This window comes from Podarcis erhardii, assembly GCF_964252035.2.
Source record: "Podarcis erhardii genome assembly, chromosome: 16".
Classification (NCBI taxonomy): domain Eukaryota; kingdom Metazoa; phylum Chordata; class Lepidosauria; order Squamata; family Lacertidae; genus Podarcis; species Podarcis erhardii.
Window position 1 is genome coordinate 8,149,466 of NC_138514.1, and position 24,919 is coordinate 8,174,384.

Here is a 24,919-nt window from a genome sequence, read left to right on the forward strand (position 1 = left end):
CTCAAATCTGGACATAATTTACATTGTCCACATGATGATGTCCTTAGCAAAATGCAAGGCCATACTTTTTCTTTTTAAATTACATCTGGATTTCTCCTTAAATCTGATGAGTAAAACTAACCTGTTGTTCCTCTTTTTTTGCCAAATGAAACTCAAGTGAGGAAGCAACAGTACTATATTTTGGCATGGCACTATTATTATTATTATGATCAGCACCTATAAATTGCTTAATATTTTAAACATCTAAGCAGAGCACAATATAAAAGCAAAAGTTGTAGTATAACAAAAATACAACTCACCTTTTTGTCCAGGGTCTTTCTGACAAATAACAGCAGACCCCATTTTTGTGTTTAAATCCCCCAAATTCCTGTTTCCTTTTTTAAAATATGCGTTTAGATTACTGTTTTACTGAAACATTATCTGCTCAGCATGGCAAAAACTTGCCAGAACAGAAAAAATTTCACCAAGTGATAAAAACTAATAGGAAGGGAAGGCAATATATTCCATAACCTGGGTGCAGCCACCAATCTGCCCTTTCTTATATCCCAACGAATTGTGCTTCCAGTAACAGGCTTTTTCTCCATCTGGTGGCCACTTTCTTTTCCTACCCAGATATCATTGCAGGATAGAACAATGCCATCATATAGCATCATTCTAAGGAGATCTCTGAGTGTATGTATTTTCTTTTCCTTAAATGGCAGCTCTTGAGATTGTTTGAAGTGCTGTTGTTGGTCAAGGTCAGCCATTCCTGAAAACCACCCAAATCACCTCCCTCAATTTTGCTGGCATTTCTACTTAGCTGTAGTGAATGTAATACATTTTCATATTTTTCAGCACTGCTGTGACTCTACCCAGAGCCCAGTACAATGTGTGTAATGCCTGTGATTTTTCTTTAGCAGATATAACTCTTGTTTAACGGCATTAGAAAGCAAGGAACAATCCTTTCCAGTGAGCTGAACAAGCTAGACTAGTGAGAGAGCACAACTGAACTTTTAATGCAATAACGGTTTTGTTTTTGTTCGTAGAATGAAAAGGAAACCATCGCTTTCTTTGCACATGATGACAGTAACTTTCCTGCTCAGGTGGGTCCGCAAGCCTTCAAGATTCCCTACTCCATCAGGCAAAGGATATGCGCAACTTTTGACACACCCAGCGCCAAAGGGAAAGACTGGCAGATGTTAGCACAGAAAAACAGCATCAACAGGTAATCCAATGCAATTCTGAACGGCAACCAGTCCATTGCTGTTATTGGAGCAGTGTGCGACATTCCCTGCTCCCTGCCTTCTTTAATGTTCTCAGTCACTGTTGTTATATCATCAGGACACTGTTCCCAGTGTAGGGCCTGCAGGATACAGTGGTGCCTCGCAAGACAAAAAGAATCCGTTCCGCGAGTCTCTTCGTCTTGCGGTTTTTTCGTCTTGCGAAGCAACCCTATTAGCGGCTTAGCGGATTAGCGCTATTAGCAGCTTAGCGGCTATTAGTGGCTTAGCGGCAAAGCGGCTTAGAAAAAGGAGGGGAAGTGAAAAAAATCGCAAGACTCGCAAGACGTTTTCGTCTTGCGAAGCAAGCCCATAGAGAAATTCGTCTTGCGAAGCGCCTCGGAAAACGGAAAACCCTTTCGTCTAGCGGGTTTTTCGTCTTGCGAGGCATTCGTCTTGCAGGGCACCACTGTACTTCCTTGGAGGATTTTAAGCAGAGGTTGGATGGCCATCTGTCATGGATGCTTTAGCTGAAACTTCTGCACTGCAAGGGGTTGGGCTAGATGACCCCTGGGTCCCTTACGACTCTATGATTCTATGATCCACCAGCGCCTTTCAGGAATTTCCACCTCCGAAAGGTTTGCCTTATGCCTTCATTTGCTTCCTTTCAGAAGCATACCAACACCTGTTCCTAGAAGATTTCGAGGCTGCTGCTTGACAAAACGGTTGCTTTAAGTTTGAGATAATCCCCTTTATGTGTTTGGGTTCTTTTTGAAAAGAAAGAAAGAAAGAAAAGGAAACAAAATCTTAGGTTTTCATTCATTACTTTTTTATGAGGTTACATCTTTATATTGTAAATGAACGCCAAATTTTTCATCCTGGTTACAGTTACAGTAATTGGAACTCGATAGAAAAAAAATTTTTTCTCTAGAAAGCAGAAGTTAATTACACATTTGCTTGAAAAAGGCTGAGTGTCAATTCACTCAGTTGTACAGTACACTGCATATTTTGTTATTTACTATTGTATGTGTTGATTCATTACATATGAGAGTATAATTCAATGATTGTTTTTAAGTGTGGTTGGGTATGAAGGTTCTGGCTGTTGTTGTTATTAGGTAAAACCTATATCGTGTATAGATTTATATTGTAAACCACTTTACAAACAATAACAATGGGCGTCCAAAATGCTGTAAAACAAATAATGTGCAAATTAAATGTGGCAGAGTAGAATTTATAAGAGTGTCGATATTGCATTGCAATATTCTGCCACGCCTGATGATAATCATTTTAACTTACCTGAACCTGTAAGGCTTTTCTTTAAAAATGAACATATAGTGTGATTTGTGGAAAGGCCATTGTTCATCGATTGAGCCCATGCTTTCTATGCAGAAGTATCCAGATCCAATCCCTGACACCTCCAGAGAGGACTTGCAAAAACTCCTTCCCCAACCTTTGGTCCTAGGTGTCGTTAGACTACAACATGGGAAGGCTGATGCAGGATTACTGAGCTAAGCTGGCCATTGTCTGACTCAGTGTGAGGCAGCCTCCTATTCTCTTTCTGGAAAGCTCCAAGTTTTACCTGCCTCCTTCCTCATTCCTGCAGTAGTCCACTTTCTCTCGCACTCTCTTCGGTTCCAATCCCCACTACATCCTAAAGAGAATGGGCTGATGAGCAGGGCTGTTTTCAGCCAGAAGTCAGTTCCAGCATCTCCAATGGCAATGCCACCCAATTTCCCATGGGTGCCATTGCCATCATAAGAGAACAAGGGAGGCATTCATGGTGAGTTCTGACGCCTCTTTTTCTAGAAACACAGCACTGCCAATGAGTGAGAAAGCAATAGAAGCAGCTGCTCTTTTTGTTCACTCCCATTGCTTGACGGTTCTCTTCCTCGGCGACGTAAGGACTGAACGGAGGGCAATGGCAAGAGGAAGAGCAGCGCAACCAGTGGGGGCTGAAATGTGGGCCGCAGTTGATGCCCAACAAAACTGATTCTCATGATTGCATCAGCAAGAATAGCCTCAACTATTCTAGCCAGTTGACCCGCACCCTCCCCATTCCTTTCTTGATTTTATTAAAAAGAATTGGATGAAAATATATGCTTCTGTGCAAGGTGGTTTGGAAGGGTGTTGAATGTGTATCTAAATAATAATTAAAGGTAAAAGTAAAGGGACCCCTGACCATTAGGTCCAGTCGCGGACGACTCTGGGGTTGCGGCACTCATCTCACTTTACTGGCCGAGGGCGCCGACATACAGTTCCCGGTTCATGTGGCCAGCATGACTAAGCCGCTTCTGGCGAACGAGAGCAGCGCACGGAAACACCGTTTACCTTCCTGCTGGAGCGGTACTTATTTATCTACTTGCACTTTGACGTGCTTTTGAACTTCCAGGTTGGCAGGAGGTGGGACCGAGCAACGGGAGCTCACCCCGTCATGGGGATTCGAACCACTGACCTTCTGATTGGCAAGTCCTAGGCTCTGTGGTTTAGACCACAGCGCCACACAGGTCCCATAAATAATGGCAATAATATCAATTAACCTGTACAAGCCATCCACAATAATAGTTTCCATCCAAATTGATACCTTTCCCGCCCATGTGGCAGTTGAAGATGATGGCAGCATACACTGACCCTATGCCTTCTCCTTGGTGGGAATGATGCGCAGTAGCATAAGTTTGCCACTGGGGATTCTTGGATCTGTAGCCGTAGTCTGTGGCAAGAAAACTAACTGCTCTAGCTGGGTCCTGCCACCAAGCTACATTCTGTGACTTAGGGCAGGGGAAAGGGGAGGCAGAAGCAGCTCCCAGGATGTCTGTAGGGTTTTGCTTGTCTTGATCCTGCACACAAAATTCCAAGAAGACTTGTTTGCCTATGGAAGTAGGTGCCTTTGCTTGGATACTGCTGGCGCTCTTGTTTGAATCTAAAACAGCCAAGTGGCACAATTTCAGTAGGGGAGAGATTACCTGGATTAGTGATGAGTGGGACCTGCAACAAAACACTACAGGGCATCCTCGCCTCTTAGCAAGAGGACTGCTGTTGAAGGGTCTTGTCCACAGTGGCTGTCGAGAAAGTCCAGCCCTCATTGGGGGCTTAGTTGTATTTGTTGTGAAGATGCCAGCATGGTGATATACCTTTGACTTTCTCAGTAGCCCCATTGCAGGTCTATTTCCATTAGCACTCAACAGCTCATCAGTTTGGGAATGATGTCTTCCCTGAAGGCAAAATTTAAAAGGAATTGCATTTTTATCTTTTTAATCAGCAGACCTGGGAAACAATTGGGTGCAGAGCTGAATCCAATGTCAGTCCTGCTCAGAGTAGACACATTGAAATGAATGAACCCAACTGAGTCGTGTCCTTTTAACTTCTACTCTGAATGGGACTGGGTCCAACCCACAGAACCCAACTTGCTATTCTGAATTTAAAACTTTAAAAAGGTTGAGCCGTTGAAGAAGCTGAACGCTTGTACTTCTTTCTTTTCACAAAGAAAAGGGAGAAGAGAATCTCATTAACAGGCAAGCCAAATTCTGTACCTTTTTAAACAGTGGATCTCTTCCCAAGCTCCTATCCTGGGCATTTGTTAGACTTGTTTGGAACTAGCTGTGCCTTCTGGAACTGAAGCATGTGTGTTTTCTATTGGCTACACTAATTGCTCATGGAAGGAAGGAACAAGGCACCAGAGGCAAATTGGAGCTGGATGCTTTCTGGATGTTTGGAATAACTATCCAGCCTGCAGTCTGTTTTGTATGGATTTTGAACCAAGATATGTGGTTTTTAGAACAAGCGAGTGCAGGTGGCTGAGCTGGCTCGGCTGGCTGTCTTTTTTTTCTGGGGGTTTGTTGTCGTTGAGTTCCTTGTGTTTCCTTGCTAGGAACATTGTTCAGCTATCTATTATTAATGAAAAGACTGGAAAGGGACTACTTGGTTGCATTTCTGGCAGAGAGACTGCACACGTGAACAGTATATTAACATTGTCTACCGTGACCATAAATGACGCAGCACTAGAAATCACCAGAGAAATGGTGGGAGCTTCAGGTCCTCCATCTCATTGCACTGCAGATAATTCCTCTGCATTGTGCATTTCAGGGATGTCCAACCTGTGGCCTTCCATACACTATTGGCCTCCAGCTCCCATCAGTTCTGACTCTGGGCACTGCAGCCTGCTGTTAGAGAGGAACAGAGTTGTCAATTTCAGTTTCTAATTTCACAAACCTTAAGATAATTCCACCCCATTTTTGCATTGATTTGCCATTTATTTATTTTTAAAGTCTGCCCAAAAAGGTATGTGTTTTCATGCTCATGTATCTTTCAAATATATGGAATTTTGTTCAACGTACACATTTTGGCAAGGAATTTTTTTCATAGGTTTTGCATGTTATTCTTCGTTAATATATGCATTTTTGTTCACACGTTTTTCTGGTTGGAGAACCACACCACTGAATTCAGAGACATGTGACTCTTGAAGGACAGTTGTGTTTTGCTTCTTTTATTGGTTGGAGGAGTGTGAATTAGGTAGGTGCACATTAAAATCTGAACCCAATGAATTCCCTTTCATCCCTCGTTGGAGTCTAGCATCATCTGGATTGCTATAGATTCCCTACCCCTGGTGTGCTTGCACACACATACATAGGTGCCCATTCAAGCTGTTCATGTTTTTGTTTTTTAAAATACACTTTGTTTTTTTTGTGGTCCATGGCTATGGTCATCCTGGAACTGAAGGAGTGGAAAGATTTTGGGGGAAGGGATGTTGCTTCTCTTAGGCAAGTTGCTAGATTTTGCATTTTATATTTTGCAATCTGGAATGGCAATCTCAGTGATACCCAAACTATTATGCCACTTTGAACAGTCATGGCTTTCTCCCAATGAATTCTGGGAGCTGAGAGTTGTTAGGAGACCCCTGTTCCCTTCACAGAGCTATGGTTCCCTGAGTCGTTTACCAATCAATCCCTCTCCCCAGGGAACCATAGGAACTATGGGTTTTTGAAGGGGATTTTACTGAGACTTTTCACGGGCACCTAAGAGCTACATGTGGGGAGGGGGGCAGCACACTGGTGCCTACAGGTGTCACTCTGACAACCCCTGATATAGCCGTATCTGATGTTTGTAGGTGAGGGTGGGCACAGGGCTGAATGTGGCATGTATAGAGCCCTATCAATCATTAAAAGACCTCACTAGCATTATTTCTAGAATCCTTGCAACAACCCAGTAAAGCTGGTATTATTATCTTCCTCTTAATTGCAGGTGGGGAGCAGAGACTAAGGGCCAAACAACATGTATCATGCCATCATAATTCTAACTCAGGATCTACTGGTTGTAACTCAGATGTTGAACTATAGCGACTTTCCCCATCTAGGCTAGATGGCTGAAATGAAGAAAACTATCCAGGAGCAGTCTTCTGTGTGAAAGGGCTGTGAGCTCAGTTCAGCTCTCACGCTGAAAACAAATTCCTAGGCTCAGATTGCACTCAGAGACACCTTGCTCTCTAATTCCAACTATGGCTTTTGCACCTAGCTCTGATTAGCAGATCTTGTAGTTCTAGTAAAAAAAACACAAAACAATAACCCCAAAGTAGATCCAACATGAAGTCTATCCAAACCTACTTTAGGCTCGGAAGAATTTACTCTAATAAGCCAATAGTTTCAACTTTGAGAACATAGCACTATTAAGGCAATGCAGCTGCTGTACCAGAGGCAATGCAGCAATGTTTTGGATTGAGTGGAAAGCAAGAAAGCTTACAGTTATTTGTTTATTGATTGAGGTAAAAAGTTGCCTGAACAAGTGAAGATGTGTAGTAGTGGGTCTTCCCCCCAATGTTCCCAAGAATGCAGGTGCCTCTTGGGGCTTTGTACATGAAGGGGGCTGCAGTATGAACACACTTTGAAGCCTTTGTGCAGTTGGGGATCCTGATAGGGCAGGCTCCATCTCAGCTGAACACACATAGAAACTTGGAACAAAGGAGAAATTTCATTCAATTTACATCTCAAGATGAACCTGTCTAATTCACACTTTCCACATCAATATGCAAACCAAAACACAGCCTTCCTTTGAAATTCACACTTCTCTGAATTTTGCCATGTAGTTCTCCAGCCAAGTAATATGTACAAAAATGCATATATTCATGAAATAACATGCACAAATGAAGCCTGGTGGGGGGAACATTGCTTTGCAAAAGTGTGCATATTAGGATAAATTTTCACAAAAATTCTGGTAAATATTCATAAGGACTTAAAAAAATAGTAATTGCAAACTGATGTGGGAAACTGAACTTAAGATTGGAAAAAAATGAGAAACTGAGAGAAAGCAAAATTGAGAGATTTCACTTATCCCTGTTAGAAAGTCTGTTCAGACCATCATCCTTAACAGAGAGAGGTCTGAGAGGAGCCAGGGCACTTGTGTGTATGCCCTTTCTCCTCTGCACACTTGTAGCCCTCATGAGTTCATGCAAACCCTGGAAGAAGGGTGAAGAGCTCTGCAGAAGGTTGGGATCCAGCGCTGAGCCAATATTTACTTAGTTCAGCTCAGCACTTAGTCAGGAAGCTTAGATCTGACATTTTGCCAGGCATTATGTGGTAAAGGTTTGGATGACTTTTCACAAAGTGCTCTGGTCCTCTCGGCTTTAGCTGGTAAACTAACTATATCTAGCATCTAAGTTTCTGTATGTTCATATGCAAGGAAAAGTCAGCTCATATTTTCCATTTAGCATGTTAACCCATCTCTTCTACTTTGTGCTGCTTCTAGGATTTAGCAAAGATACCTCATGATCAGCACCGTTGAAATGGTACTTCCAGGCCCTGAGCTGATTCACACATGCACCAACACCTAAGCATCTCACTGGTGACACACCCAGATATCTCACCACTTGGTGGTGATGAGCCACAGCTAAACAGAAGAACTGCCTCCACTGAAATGTAATATGCATGAGATAACATAAGAGTGTATGAAAAAGTCTGTGGTGATAAATTTCACATAGTCAGTGTGATATGAAGCAGTGGACCCACACTTATGTGAACTGACCTCAGTCACTGTCTGAGAAGTTCTTTGAGCATTTGTAGTTCCACAGAGATTTAATTCCAGAAAGCCTTACATGGATGTCTTATGTATAATAAGCTGTATGTAAATATGACTATGCATATGCATGCTTCATAGCTTGCTAGTTTTACTTGGATGATTATTCCCAGAGGAAATAACACAAGTCAATTTGTCAAAAGGCACAGTCTCTTAATAGCACAGTCTGAAAATAATATGCATTCAGAAACCAGTTTGTTCCAGCAGGTCTTGCGCAAATAAATGCCCTGAACGTTCCCATCAATCTTGTGTGCGCACTTTAGCAAAATATATAAAAAATGGTTTATGAAGAAAGGCAACTAAAAAAAAAAAAATCAAGTTCCATGCCAAAGCACACCAAACCTTGCATACAAACTCACAATATTTGCTTGTGCCATGGTGATTTGTTACTAAATTATGGATCACGCTTTAGAAGTCCTTGTTATTTACACTGGGATGCAGGTACCTTTGTTCATGCAAACAGCCTTGTTTATCCAGCTCTCTAAAAAGTCAATGTGCTGCTACCACTTAGCCAAAACATTCCTTTCCCCAAAAAATGCACTGCTATTCCTGTGTGCCATCGTGATATTAAGCCTATTATTTAGAAGCAGAGTATTTTCGTGGAATGTGCAGCCTGTGGATTGTATCCAGTGTTCTCTGTCTGCTAATGCAAGTGCTCATGTGAGTTTTAGTCTTGTGGAACAGATGAATCTAACACAACAGTTGTGCTAGTGGAAACTCGTCACTCAATGTATTGTGCAGTCTATTGTGCAACTAAGGTTGCATTCAGACACTTTATTTTGTTTCTATGGCCCTTTCTTACTTGATCAGTTCTGCACTCTCTGTGACATAAAAGCCACTTCTGAAGTCTAGCAGAAACTCAGTACTCATTTCAATATTAGTTGCTTCCAGAAAAGAAAAGAAAATCCTGTTAACTTGGAAAATTATCGGACAAAATCTGGGGCGGTATTCTGGCATACTGTACTTTCCTGCTATTTTCATGGTTGGATCGTGGGGAAACAGAAACAGGCATGCACATAAAGGTGGTGACATGTCCAATGATGTCCACTGTTGCATCATACCACACCCATTGGTGTGAATGAAATTTAGTGTGACATGTGGCTTATTGATTAAAAAAACCCCTCACAGTTCCATAATGCAACAGGTAGCTCAGTCAGTAGAGCAGGAAACTTTTAATCTCAAGGTCAGGGGTTAGAGCCCCACCAATGATCTACCGCAGACATCCAGTGATCTACCGGTAGATCACGATCTACCTGTTGGACATGCCTGAACTAGATGACCCTCGTGGTCCCTCCAAGTCTACATTTCTATGATTCTATGCAGTGTAACAGGAACATTAAAAATTGGGAAAGGCATGCTAGCATTATAATCTGGTAAACATATGGAGTAAGCCCCACGTCTGAATGTACCCCAAATTACCTGCTTATGCATTCTCTTGTTCAACAATGTTCTCCTGGCACAAGACATTTCTGCAGTGGAACAGTTAAGAGAACTTAACTTAGTGCTGCATTGGCTGCAACCTTAAAAGTAGTTAGATTCAAAAGTTCCTCCCTACATTTCCCAGAGATCGCCTGAGTTTTGCAAGCAATGCTACCAAGTATCTGTGAGGGGGGCAATCATCATCCTGAACCCTAACCCCTTTGTTTTTGCCTCTCTCATTTAGGAATTTGTCTTACTTTGCTACCCAGCGCAGCCCATCTGCTGTTATTTTGGACTTGTGGGAAGCCAGGCATCAGCACGATGGCGATTTAGACTCTCTAGCCTGTGCACTGGAAGAGATAGGAAGGACACAGCCCAAAAACTCTAATCTAACAGAAACTCAAATCGAGGAGTCCAACTTCAGCTACAGCAGACAAAATGGACTTTAGTCATCACTTTCAAAGAACTGATAGCCAGCTTGGACTTTGTAACTGAGGGAATTCCTGTGAGCCGGAAGAAACCATGTGCTACAATCACACATCCTTCCCATGATTCATTGGCTCTCTCCTTCACGCCATCAAACCAATTTGCATCTGGAGGAACAGAAGAAGCTGGCAAGCCATAAAAAAGACCCAGACCCCTTTACACAACTGTTAGTGTAAGAGGGTGGGGGAAACAATCTCCCAATGAAGATTAAAGATTAAATCACAATGAAGATTAAATTTGATACTTAAGTGCAGAAAATGAGTACGATCTTTTGGCTACCACAACCAAGAGAGGAAAAGATTAAAATTATGGAATATTTAAAAGATGCCTGGATTTTTCTAAATCTTAGACCTCTCTGTGTTTTGGTTTGCTCAGTTGTTTCTTCTCTATGTGTTTTGTGGCTTTCTTGTTTAGTTTTCAACTAAAGCCAAGCAGCGTGGGCACTCACTGAGGCAATGGCCATTTAGGGGGCTCAGGTAAGATGGAGCTGGTGCCACAATCACCACTAGAAAGAGGGGGGGGGAGGACAGAAAACAATGAATTGCTAGAAGTTGGTATCTGTCTTGGGTACAAAAACTATGTGTGATTAACCTGCTTTTTAAGAAAGTGGTTGGGTGCATTAATATTAGGATGTGCACTGACCGCAAGATTTGGTTTGGGCTGCAATTTGGCACTTTGGAAAGCAGCTTAACTTGGTTGGAGGTGCTGTGTGATTTGACTCACAGGCCATCAGAGTCTGCTTCAATCGCCCCATCTTCTCCACTTCTGGAAAATTTTCAAATGGGGCTGTAACATTTCCTTCCTTTTCACAGAAGTGGGTGAAATTTGAAGGTATTGTAGAGTCTCAAGAGTGGGTTAACACCACTGAATTACAGGCAAATAAGTGCAACTTAATTTTTTTTTTAAAAAAAAAAAGCAGAAATATCTGTAACTTTTTAATATTTTGGCAGAACTGAATGAAATATGCAGGTAAGGCTGCCCTTTCTTGGGGCATGAATTTCTCCAAATTTCAGAAGGATACATTCAGTGGTTTTATTCCAAGGACAGCCATTATAGGGTGGGTAAAATCACTCAGTCTCCTAGTGTTTTGTGGGGATTCAGTTAGAAAAGTTGTCCCTAGGTAAGAAATCTGCCAAATTGCAGACAAATTGGTTCAGGGGCTTTTGTTCTAGGCACTTTAAAAGTTGGTTTTGGGTTTTGCGGTGAGAAGGGATTTTCTTTTCAGGTAAAATGATTTCCTCCGCTTATAAGCATTCACAGTTGAACTCTCCTTCTTTTTCCTTTTTTTTTAAAAAAAATATTTATTAAGAGTTTAAAGATTACAAAAAGAAAGAAAAAGAATTAAACAAATCAATATAATACAATACAAAAACAAAAAAAACACTACGTAGAACATTGAATTAACAAAACGAAACAAAAACAATTAAAAACACTTCCAATGTTTGCAATCTTAGCTTTCATTCACTTGTTTCATTGACTTCCTCACGCCTCCCTTTTTGTATTCCACTTCAATTAACTGTTTCAGCAATTCCTTTCCATCTTCCTCTGTTTTCTGTCCTGTAATTAATCTTAACATATTCTAACCTTGTTTTTTTCCCCTTTAATACATTAACAATCTATCTGTACCTAGTTCCTTATAACATTTCTGCCAAAGCCATATAACTTCATTCCACCATTTTTCTAAAGCTCATTAATTTTACAATATTTCTGTAAATAATCTTTAATTTTTTTCCAGTCTTCTTCCACCGACTTCACAGTTGAACTCTCCTTCTGCCCTCTCCCCACCCTGGCGTCATGATAACCTTAGATACATTAGTTTGCTCTTGGCAGGCATTTCTCTGCAGCATCATTGAAAACATCATTGTTTGGATGGCTGAGGCACCATAAAGCGCTTCAGTAGTGTTATGGGTTAAGGGGGCTGCTTGTGCGTAAATGGTTGAGCTCTCCACTCATGCAATCAGTTTCTAAACTCTCCCAGTCCGCGGAGCCATGGGTGCATGGCTACCTCAATCGCTGGCAGAATCCGTCAGTGGGCGTTTCCGGAATTTGCGCCAACATAAGAGTTCCTTAACGGAAACTCTCCTTCTGGATTCTCTGCGTGACAGTTTCCTACGCGGAGTAGGCGTCCCCAGCGGAGGTCCTGAAACCTCTCCGCTGTTCTCACTGGAAGTATCTTGGAGCCATCCCTCCGACTGAGTTTCTGTGGGAACTCTCTCTCTCCCCCTGCTGGTTCCTTCCTCAGCATCCGAGGCTCTCCTACCCTCCTTGAGCCCTTCCACCACCTGACTCTCTGATGGCAGTTCCCTGACAAGTAGTCACTACTTCAACTTGTGGATAGCACAACCCATTCCCCCTCTGACAAAATCCCCCCAAGACACCCCTGTTCATCCAAAGTTCATCCTAAGTAACATCTGTTTACTCACATAAGAAGATTGGACTCAGGAGACACGTGGTTAGATCTCCTGACTTTTTAAATAAAAAATAAAATCGGTTTTGAGGAGTTCCCCTCAATTTTTAAATTGGAGCATGCCCAGTGGAGGGCGTTTTTCCAACCCTTTCCCTGGTAAGAGTCACTCTTCCCACAGGTGCTATTAGACCTCAGGAAAAAAAATCACAAATATCTGTGTCATACCAGTATTTTGTCCCCCAGGGGGTGTGTATGTGGGAGAGCTAGATTTAGATCAAGGAAACTGGAAGGGAAGCTTTCCTGCATTGCTGCTCCCATTATCAGAGACCCGTGTGGCACTTTTGCATGGCTGGGGGTGGAATTTTATGAAAATCTCAATGTGGAGCTTATCTACACAAATCTTTTCTCATTCCCGTCTTGCTCATTGATCTTGACAAGAAGTGAGCTTTTTTTTTTTTTTTACTAGTTCTCCTAAAACTATGAACAAATATTGCATATTATATGCATTATTATACAGGTACATATAAAATTATATGCATATACACACGAGGTTTCCTAAAGTAGCCAGCACATAAATAGATACATTGAACAATGCATATAACTGTATAAAAAATACTTATATGTTAATACTTATAAAATTATGCTGCAGAAATATGGTGCCGCCTCATGCTTGACTTTTTTATATGTATTACACGTTATATATATATATGTATCTGCATATCATTAGTTGACCTTCTTTAAAGAGAAAACAGGGCACAAGCATGTTGGATGTCAGAGATGGTCAGATGCAGGAAAAATTCAGCTGTGTCAGGACTTCCAGATTTCAGGTATAAACCTTCCTTCTCCATTTCTAGGTGACATTCATATCATGCATTTAAAGCTTTATGATACTGGCTCTCCCTCAAAGAACTATGGGAGCTGTAGTTTGTTCAGTATGCTGAGAGTTGATAGGATAAACCTATTCCGCACACAAAGCCACAATTTCTAGATTTCCCTCTGAAGAAGGATTAGTTGTGCTGTGGGAGAGGAGCAGCTCCACCCCATACCCTCCAACATTTCTCCAATGAAAATAGGGACATCCTAAGGAAAAGGATCAAATCAGAAACCGAGATAGCTTCTGTAAATCCCTGGAAAATAGGGACAATTGGAGGGTCTGCTATCCCTGAGCTAAGACACTTCAAAACAATGATAAAGTGAAAGCCGCTGAGATATTTTCACTTTCATTTCCTTGTTGCATTAATTTTTGGAACTCCTTCTTTTGCTAATTAGTGCTCCCACTGGGCCTTGGCCTAAGGACTTTGGAATCCTTCAAGCAAGAGTGGGGAGCCTGTGGCCCTCCAGACGCTGTAGGACCCCCAACTTCCACCAGCTGCAGCCACCTTGGCCACTGCTCAGGGATGATGGGAGTTGTAGCCCCAACAACATCATGGCTGCCACTGGTTCCTCACTCCTGTTTTAAAGGTACACGTGAGAGGAAGTGAGAGGCCCCCGAGACCATATAACAGCGGTCCTGAGAGATCTGCTGTGGCTCCCAGTATGTTTCGGAGCACAGTTCAAAGTGTTGGTGCTGACTTTTAAAGCCCTAAACGGCCTCGGTCCTGTATACCTGAAGGAGCGTCTCCACTCCCATCATTCAGCCCAGACACTGAGGTCCAGCACCGAGGGCCTTCTGGCAGTTCCCTCACGAGAAGAGACTCCATGCAAGCCTCAATATATGTGCCCAAGAGCAGCATGAGGCAGAGAGACATAGATCAGTTGCAAGAGCATCTGTCTTGAGAAGGTACCAGGTTCAATCCCTAGGATTTTCAAGGCTGGGAGAAGCTCCTGTCTGAAACCCTAGAGAACTGATGCCAGTCCGCGTAGACAATACTGAGCAAGATGGATCATGTTCTGATCATATCAGGCAGATTCTTCTCCTCCTGTCAGGTCTGAATGTGGCTACCAAGCACATCAGTGGTCATGGGTGAAGCTATCACACAAGCCCCCGTGAACCCCCCATGTGTTCCAAAAATGCCAGGAGGCATCTGAACTGCTTGTTTCCGTGTTTCATTAAACAAAACACGGCAGGATTAAAATTACTGCCAGAAATAACTAGTTGAATGTGGGATCCATTATTGTTAAGACACACACACCAGGGGGTGATGAAGAGAACATGCTTTTTCCAGCTCTTTTAGATCTGAAGTTTATTGCACTCAGTTAATTGTGATTCAAGATGTTCCTTGGTGTGTTTTCTAAATACAGACTGCTAATTAAACAGACTCAAGAAAATTGTCAAAACCTAGCCAAAGCACTCTGCTGATTTCCCGATCTTTTGTTCGGATGCTGTGACCATAAAAAATGTTCTCACACTGTATGTTTTCTAAGTGTTCCCAAACTTTCTTTCAATGTGTGTGAGAGATGATTGCATATAAACTGTTCAAAGCTCTTGCACTTAAAAGGAGACAGTCATTCTAGTGATTTATGGTTGATATCTTCCCCTAGAACCTCTCAAAACATATTATAGGAAAGATACAAAGAAGGCTAAAAGATGCATTATTTTTTAGTTTTTTATATTAGTTTTTTAAAGCATAAAAATGTTTTGCTACCTTTAACAAGTACTTTGTCAATCCCCCTTTCTCTTAAAAAAGCAGGGGGTGGCAATAAAAATATTATAGGATTTTATGGCTCTTCTGCTGCTGGTAGATGAAGTTTCCATTTAAGTCTACCAAGCAGACCTTTCCTTAAGTTTAGAGGTTTTTAATCTAGACGCGTAAGACTGCCAAATCAATGTTGTCAACACCTGTAAATTAACTTTATGATGCTGCATGGCAGAATGGCAGTGCACATTGTTGTGGTGGCAATTTTTAGAGTTTGTGCATCGAAATGAGTCTAAATGGTGAGGATTGGGGAGCTGAGGAGAGAAAGATGAACTGTGGCCAAACCAGGCATATAAATGATAAAACAATAAAACAGGGGAAGCTCAGGCCTTGTGGCTGAATGTGGCCCTCCATGTTTCTCAATCTGGCCCTCATAATTCCACTCAAGTCACACCCCTCACTGCCCCTATTTTGCAATGTGAGCATATTATTATTATTATTATTAACATTTGTACCCCACCTTTCCTCCAAGGAGTTCAAGGTGACATACAAAGTTCTGCTCCGCATTATATGCTCACAACAACCCTGTGAAGTAGACCAGACTGAGAGATAGTGATGAATCCAAAGGTCTCCCAGTGTGCTTCGTGGCTGGTAAAGGTAAAGGTAAAGGGACCCCTGACTGTTAGGTCCAGTCGCAGACAACTCGGGGGTTGCTGCGCTCATCTCGCTTTACTGGCCAAGGGAGCCGGCGTACAGCTTCCGGGTCATGTGGCCAGCATGACTAAGCTGCTTCTGGCAAAGCAGAGCAGTGCACGGAAATGCCGTTTACCTTCCCACCGAAGCGGTAGCTATTTATCTATTTGCACTTTGACGTGCTTTCAAACTGCTAGGTTGGCAGGAGCAGGGACCGAGCAACGGGAGCTCACCCCGTCATGGGGAATCAAACCACCGACCTCCTGATCAGCAAGACCTAGGCTCTGGTTTAGACCACAGAGCTACCCACCACTCACATGGCTGAGTGAGGATTAAAACCCTGTCTCCAAGATCCTAAAAACAGAACACTGTTTTCTTGCTCAACCCTACTAGGCTCCTTACAGGTTACAGCACACCCAACCTTTTTCTCAGAACCCACCCTCCTCAGTAACTATCCACACCCCCACATAAAAACATTTAAGTTCCACAACAGCCACAACAATATGGCTGTATCTATGAGCCTCTTAGCTTCTGCACAGAAAGTGGCGCAGAAATGTTCTCCCACAACCCTTTAGATGTTTTTCAGCACCTCAGTTGTTGTCTCCTAATCCTTCACAGTTGCTGAATAAACTGAATGAAAACGATTTCAGATTGCTGCCCATCATCTTCCAGCATTGCTTACTGTTTGTGGTGTCAGCTGGAGGTCTGGTTGGTTCCTGACTCTTTTACAGGTTTCCACCAGCAACTTTGGAAATAACATCCCATTGTTTCAATTATCTAAATGCTATCATGATGAAACGCACAGAGAGATGATGATTGGTCATGGGGTGGAGGAAGTGTGCATATTACGGAGAGTCACTTTATTTCAGTAATAATAATAATAATAATAATAATAATAATAATAATAATAATAATAAAGACAGGCCTGCTACTTGTGCTATTTGTCCCATATCGCTGCCAGAATTAGTTTCCAGCGCCAAGGCATCTGGATTTAGAGGAGTTTTTTGAGTACCACCGCCTTCTTCAGGCATCCTGATGCAATGAACAGCATTCATGGAAGGAGAAGCTTCCTGCCTCTGCCCATCACCCCCACCGCCCGACATCATACAAAACTGTTGTTACTGAGTCAGACCACTGGCCCCCCTAGCTTGATATTGTCTGATCCAGTGGCAATGTTCCAGACAGGGAATATTTCCCTGCCCAAACTGAAGATACCCAGGATTCAACCTAGGACCTTCTGCATGCAAAAGAGTTGCTCCACCACTGACTCACAGCCCTTCCTCCCTTTTGGCAGAAGTTGGAGGGTGATTATGTGTGAAGTGGGAGGACTTCTGTCCTCATAGAGCTCCCTCCACAATGTATTTCGGATAGGGGTGCTGATGGAATCGGGCAAACTCAGGTCTCAGTTGCTTTCAACAATATTGTATGGGGTGGCAGCGGAGGAAACCTTACCAATGGGTGGATCTGACCATATGCATCTTTGCTCATTACTTAGTTGGAGACCTGCATTGCAAAATTCAGAGACCTGCAGATTTTGAAGGAAGGCTGTGCATATTGTCTCAGAACGTGCAGATTAGGTAGATTCAGATTAAATGCAAACTGGACTGAATTTCTCCCTCATCCCTAGTACCCTCATGGCTCCACGAGGGCAGCTGGATTTTCTCTCTGTGCACTACTTCCCTGAAAGTGAAAATCTAACATCTGTCTCTCCTACTGTGGGAGCAGTATTCTTTACAAATATGCAGCAGTAATATGCAGTTTTAGAGTTTGTGCATCGAAATGAGTCTAAATGGTGAGGATTGGGGAGCTGAGGAGAGAAAGATGAACTGTGGCCAAACCAGGCATATAAATGATAAAACAATAAAACAGGGGAAGCTCAGGCCTTGTGGCTGAATGTGGCCCTCCATGTTTCTCAATCTGGCCCTCATAATTCCACTCAAGTCACACCCCTCACTGCCCCTATTTTGCAATGTGAGCATATTATTATTATTATTATTAACATTTGTACCCCACCTTTCCTCCAAGGAGTTCAAGGTGACATACAAAGTTCTGCTCCGCATTATATGCTCACAACAACCCTGTGAAGTAGACCAGACTGAGAGATAGTGATGAATCCAAAGGTCTCCCAGTGTGCTTCGTGGCTGGTAAAGGTAAAGGTAAAGGGACCCCTGACTGTTAGGTCCAGTCGCAGACAACTCGGGGGTTGCTGCGCTCATCTCGCTTTACTGGCCAAGGGAGCCGGCGTACAGCTTCCGGGTCATGTGGCCAGCATGACTAAGCTGCTTCTGGCAAAGCAGAGCAGTGCACGGAAATGCCGTTTACCTTCCCACCGAAGCGGTAGCTATTTATCTATTTGCACTTTGACGTGCTTTCAAACTGCTAGGTTGGCAGGAGCAGGGACCGAGCAACGGGAGCTCACCCCGTCATGGGGAATCAAACCACCGACCTCCTGATCAGCAAGACCTAGGCTCTGGTTTAGACCACAGAGCTACCCACCACTCACATGGCTGAGTGAGGATTAAAACCCTGTCTCCAAGATCCTAAAAACAGAACACTGTTTTCTTGCTCAACCCTACTAGGCTCCTTACAGGTTACAGCACACCCAACCTTTTTCTCAGAACCCACCCTCCTCAGTAACTATCCACACCCCCACATAAAAACATTTAAGTTCCACAACAGCCACAACAATATGGCTGTATCTATGAGCCTCTTAGCTTCTGCACAGAAAGTGGCGCAGAAATGTTCTCCCACAACCCTTTAGATGTTTTTCAGCACCTCAGTTGTTGTCTCCTAATCCTTCACAGTTGCTGAATAAACTGAATGAAAACGATTTCAGATTGCTGCCCATCATCTTCCAGCATTGCTTACTGTTTGTGGTGTCAGCTGGAGGTCTGGTTGGTTCCTGACTCTTTTACAGGTTTCCACCAGCAACTTTGGAAATAACATCCCATTGTTTCAATTATCTAAATGCTATCATGATGAAACGCACAGAGAGATGATGATTGGTCATGGGGTGGAGGAAGTGTGCATATTACGGAGAGTCACTTTATTTCAGTAATAATAATAATAATAATAATAATAATAATAATAATAATAATAAAGACAGGCCTGCTACTTGTGCTATTTGTCCCATATCGCTGCCAGAATTAGTTTCCAGCGCCAAGGCATCTGGATTTAGAGGAGTTTTTTGAGTACCACCGCCTTCTTCAGGCATCCTGATGCAATGAACAGCATTCATGGAAGGAGAAGCTTCCTGCCTCTGCCCATCACCCCCACCGCCCGACATCATACAAAACTGTTGTTACTGAGTCAGACCACTGGCCCCCCTAGCTTGATATTGTCTGATCCAGTGGCAATGTTCCAGACAGGGAATATTTCCCTGCCCAAACTGAAGATACCCAGGATTCAACCTAGGACCTTCTGCATGCAAAAGAGTTGCTCCACCACTGACTCACAGCCCTTCCTCCCTTTTGGCAGAAGTTGGAGGGTGATTATGTGTGAAGTGGGAGGACTTCTGTCCTCATAGAGCTCCCTCCACAATGTATTTCGGATAGGGGTGCTGATGGAATCGGGCAAACTCAGGTCTCAGTTGCTTTCAACAATATTGTATGGGGTGGCAGCGGAGGAAACCTTACCAATGGGTGGATCTGACCATATGCATCTTTGCTCATTACTTAGTTGGAGACCTGCATTGCAAAATTCAGAGACCTGCAGATTTTGAAGGAAGGCTGTGCATATTGTCTCAGAACGTGCAGATTAGGTAGATTCAGATTAAATGCAAACTGGACTGAATTTCTCCCTCATCCCTAGTACCCTCATGGCTCCACGAGGGCAGCTGGATTTTCTCTCTGTGCACTACTTCCCTGAAAGTGAAAATCTAACATCTGTCTCTCCTACTGTGGGAGCAGTATTCTTTACAAATATGCAGCAGTAGAACAGGGGCATCTCTTTTTTCGCTGCTCCTCCTGGTGTCTGCAATGACCCTTTAGAACTGAAAACAGATTCAGGGCACTTCCAGGCTGTCACTGTTTTCAGGTGGGATTTCAACAGCATACCAACAAATTCAAGTTCTGCCTTTAGAGCTGTTTGGGAGCTCTTGCATAACAAACCTGTTTTCTACAAAGGACAGGGTTTACTGCAATAAGCAAAGGAAAGGGGAAATATATTAGAAAGTATAGGATGGCAATTGGTTTAATGCAATGCTGTCAATACAAATTTGAATAATTACTCATAAAGTAGCCCATGTCATCTAATCTCCCGACAAATGAGTTGGAATGAATCCTCAATAACAAGTCATCTGGAAGTCCTATCAAAGGCAACTCTCATTCATCTCACAGAAATGGAACAAGTCTAGCTCCATTTGGAAACATAGCAGAACAGGATTGTGCCTAATTTTAGAACCTACAGCAGACTCCCAGCTTCACACAATGGATCTGTAACTTAGATTAGGATTGGCTGCTCAGTCTCCCATCAAAATCAATGGAAAGACAAAAAATGAATTAACCAAAAGCCCATGAAAAATGAACAGTATCCGACCCTAATATGGTTTATGTTGGACCTCATGCCCCATATATTCATTTAAACTTTCAACCAGATACTTCACAATAACAAAATAGGTAAAATATTATTATACACCTCCCCCGCTTAGTATTTGTAGCAGTTCTAAAGTCACATTTTGTTTATTCCTGATTACTTAAGCTGTATATTTCTCCTGTACACCTACATGGATTTGAACAACCATGCCACTCTCTAAATCTGCTTTCACCAGCTTGGTTCCCTCCAGATGTTGGAGCTGATGGTAGTCATAGTTCTCTTTGAACATTGATCTTTCAAATCAGTGCATGCTAAGGGATCTTGTGAATATCCCTTTTGCAAAACTCCTTTATTTCTAGCACATCAAATTTAGGACTATGGTGATCGTATAAAGGAAAGGCAGAATCACGGTAACTTCACTGGACATGGATCGCAAATGTTTCATACGTAATTCTAATACATATTGTCCAGATTTTGTGTTTTGCTGTGATGGGGTTGGGGAAATAGTGTTGTGCTTTGTAAGCTGTTTCTAAAGCTGCTTTTGAAATCTTCTGAGTAGGTGTTTGATAGCTTGGGTTAGTGCTTCTTCAAAAGGAATGGTACACAAGCTAATGTGTTCTGGTGAGATAATACCACCCATTCCTTGTGGCCCCAGCAAAACTAGAAATGATATCAAGTGTGAAACTTTAGTTCAGGGGTAGTGTAGTTACCTATAGAGTAGTGCAATATTCAGACACACAAGACTTTCTTCTTGCTTACTATAGTGTTGTGTTTCTTCTCTCTTAGAAAACCACTTAGTTTGTGCACTCGGTGTGATGACAACACATGATATGCCACCTAAACAAAAGTTCAAGAAAAGAATGGCGTATGAATTAGGCTGGGCTGAGATTACAGATATGAGAATCCGCCACGCAGAATAAAATGATAGAGAGCCACCTCCCAACATTTCGTCTATTGGTAACAGGCTTCTCATGCTATGATAGCTTTTTTCATTCCTGCTTTTTCCTCTCCTCCTATAAACCATCCCTGCAACATTTTGTAGTGCCAATATTTCTCACTTGCCTATTTAAATTGACATCAACAGCTGGGGCGCAGTGCTAGCTCCCTGTTTTATGGGGCTCTTTTAAAAAGACCCCTCTGGTGGGAGCCCACAGGGGTGCTCGGCTTGGCAGGTCCTAAGGATGCCTCCTCCAGGCTAAGAACTTGAGTCTGCAAATGCCTGCCTCTTAATCCATGGATATATATGCCTTTTGAGACATCTATTTCGCTCTGCAAACCTAGTGTACATTTTATATTACCCTAACTTACAAAATTCCAAGCATGTTTTAAGTCCACTCAGAAGGGACAGAATTCAGAACTAAATTCTGAGCTATCACCCCAGCAGAGGCAGATTTAAGGGAGCAAACTGCTATGCCCACACTGGGTGCCAAGCCGAGGGGGTGCTGCAGGAGGCGCCACAACAATAACTTATAACAGAAGGTGAGAGGCAGAGAGGTCATAGACTCATAGAATCATAGAACTGTAGAGTTGGAAGGGACCCTGAGGATCATCTAGTCCAGTGTTTCCCAACCTTGGGCCTCCAGCTGTTTTTGAACTACAATTCCCATCATCCCTGACCACTGGTCTTGATAGCTAGGGATGATGGGAGTTGTAGTCAAAAAACAGCTGGAGGCCCAAGGTTGGGAAACACTGATCTAGTCCAACCCCCTGCAATGCAGGAATAGGTGCCAAATGTTGGCGTCACCCAGAGCGCTGCTGAAATTTGGAAGTCCAAAGTCTTGTCACTGACCTCATTTGCAGAACTGTTCTTTAATATTTACCGTTGGCTATTAGTCTTGATGTCTATATAAACACTCCCAGGTGGAGAGGCATATGTTGCTGAATTGCCATCTGTTAGGGAGCAGCACTGGGAGCTTCTGCTGTTGCCTAATGCCTCAGCGAACATCTTGCACCAAGGCAACCTCCCTTGCTGCCATTCTTTCGAGTCGAGAAGATAAAAGCAGAATGTATTGGGCATATCCGAATGCACAGACCTCTGCAACATAAATTGACCTTTCGCCCAAGAATAAAAAGTTAAACCGGCAGAGTGGGAGTCCACAGATGTGAGCTTCATTGCTCTAGTGCAGGGGTAGGCAAACTAAGGCCTGGGGGCCGGATGTGGCCCAATCGCCTTCTCAATCCGGCCCACGGATGGTCCGGGAATCAGTGTGTTTTTACATGAGTAGAATGTGTGTCCTTTTATTTAAAATGCATCTCTGGGGCATAGGAATTCGTTCATCCCCCCCAAAAAATATAGTGTGGCCCCCCACATGGTCTGAGGGACGGTGGACCAGCCCACAGCTGAAAAAAGGTTGCTGACCCCTGCTCTAGTGCCTACTGTGTAAACTAAAACAGGTGAACCAAATACAGCCACATTTTTCAAAGGAGGTCTGCAAGGTAACTTATCACTGTTGAACTTTAAAAAACTAAAAACCAGAGACTTTAGAACATAAGAAGAGCCTGCTGGATCAGACCAAAGGCCTGTCTATAATCCAGCCTTCTGTTCTCTCGATGGCCAACCTGCCAGGAGGACATGAAAGGAACGGCGTAGTGTTCCTTGACAAATTGCCTCTGTTACTGGAGGTAATATATAGCTATCACAACTAGTAACCATTACAGCTTTGCCCTCTGTGAATTTATACAATCCTCATCCAAAGCAGTCCAAGGCCAGGAGCGGCATCATGTGATTGCTTAGACCAGGAGTAGGAAACTTCAGAGCCAGGATCAATTCCCTCAGGCCTTTCTTTTTCTGGCCCATGGAAATCTCCCCAGTCCCCACCCTTCACTAATGCTGCTCTGCAGGTTCCTCAAGTGCTTTTGCCTGGCTGGAATGTGTCCTTGAACTCTGATAATGTCACTTGCCTGCCTAGATGGAGGACAGAGAGGATGGAAAAGTCTCTGTGTGTGTTTGACTTCTGCATGACAGGAAATGGCACGACAGGAGCCGCACCTGTTGCTCCAGTCACGTTTGCCTCTGTCCTCACCCCTCATTGGCATGTGGCCCCCAGAAGGTTCCTCATAGGTGAATGCGGCCCTCAGGGTGAAAGACGCCCCTGCCCTTTGCTCTCCCCAGATCCACTGTAATTCACAGTAAATGGCTGTCCTCCAGATGTTGGGCTCTATTCTGCCGCTGTTTCTTTTGAATCAGTTCCCTTTATGCAGCCTTCAGTTGTCTTTAACAATCATAGAAATTGTGCAGGTTCACCTTCATGAGCAACCAGCTCTCAAATACCCTTCAGGCCCATTTGGGTTATGTTGTAGTATGGAGAGGACCATGAGAAGAACAAATCGTCAGTATGATGCTCAAAGAGTCAAGCCATGCTCTAAAATACATCTCTGCCTGACAATGCAAGTGATGCGCCAGTAATGTAAACTCATTCTGAGGATTGTACCCAATGCTAGTCCTACACAGAGTTGACCCATTGACATTAACTGACCTACGTTAGTCATGGCCATTAATTTCAGTGGCACGACTCTGAAGATGACTAGAGTCCTGGAGTTATTGTTTTTCTCCCTCCCTGAAATAGAGATGAAATGAACTTGTGAGAAAATTTCTTTAATATATCTTAATCCAAAATATCCTTATAAGCAAAATCTACATCATATTCTGTCTCCTTTTTGGTTTTCAGTTTCCTGGTGATGGGTACGGTTGGATGTTGCTGGTTATTTTTATTTTTATTTTATAATTATGAAGGATACTCTTAGTGTCCCTCATAGTGTCCCTCAAAGTCATTTGCTTTTAGAACTGGGGGGGGGGGGGGAGAGAGAGATCTCCTATACTTCACAAAGTAAATTCAGGGTATTTCAGCAAAGTTTGATTGCATGATGTTTGCTTGTTTGTTTGTTTCACATCAAAAAAAGCAGAGAAGCAGGAATTCAATGCCTCCTTAAGATAAGCAAAGCATTTGGCCTTGGCTTCATATCACACTTTCTGTGCCTTGTATTATCAATGTAAATTCTGAATGTTGTAAAGGAAATGCTCTTTGGGAAAGTGGCAGTGGCTTCTTTTTCAGACCATGTACAGAGTGTATAAATAGGTATAATACATCATATATGTATCTATGTATATGTATCCGTATATGTATGTGTGTATATAAATATACATGCATACATATCGTAATGCCAAACATGATATCTTATATGGGGGTGGGGGAGAAATAACAGAGAATTTGGATGTTTTATGTAGAGTTTGCATAAAATCGTAGGGCTCCAGAAGCCTTAGAAGATGTACAGAATTACTGCAGATCCGTTATTTATGAATAAAAAGCCTTTTATTGACAGGTCATAAATGGCTCATTCATTTTGTGGTGGTCTCAACTCACTTGATTTTGCAATGGGCATCATTCAGATCCCACACAGACGATTTGACAGAGTGCAAGCATACTTTATTGCACTGTTTTGTTCTGCCTTTGAAAGAAAATCCAATGCGACAGTTTCCTTCTGTCTAATAATTTCAAGAAACGAGTGAGCTCTGCACAAAGATAATAAATATTCCAGAATACTGAAAC

The 24,919-nt window shown here is 42.8% G+C and overlaps 1 protein-coding gene and 1 long non-coding RNA gene across 3 annotated transcripts in view; both read left to right on the forward strand.

The window, feature by feature from the left end:
* The window catches only part of UNC5D (unc-5 netrin receptor D), a 431,213-nt gene extending 420,727 nt beyond the window's left edge, over positions 1 to 10,486 (forward strand). For both annotated transcript variants that reach the window (XM_081843277.1, XM_081843278.1), the window contains 2 exons: positions 1,026 to 1,204; positions 9,922 to 10,486. In XM_081843277.1, coding sequence (XP_081699403.1) covers positions 1,026 to 1,204; positions 9,922 to 10,126 — 384 coding nt within the window. In that variant the 3' untranslated portion in view covers positions 10,127 to 10,486. The remainder of the gene's footprint in view (positions 1 to 1,025; positions 1,205 to 9,921) is intronic.
* Positions 10,487 to 18,237: 7,751 nt separating this feature from the next.
* LOC309331300 lies at positions 18,238 to 24,689 on the forward strand. The gene is made up of 2 exons (XR_014151795.1): positions 18,238 to 21,866; positions 22,097 to 24,689. It is a non-coding gene; the product is annotated as an uncharacterized lncRNA (long non-coding RNA).
* The last annotated feature ends 230 nt before the right edge of the window (positions 24,690 to 24,919 follow it).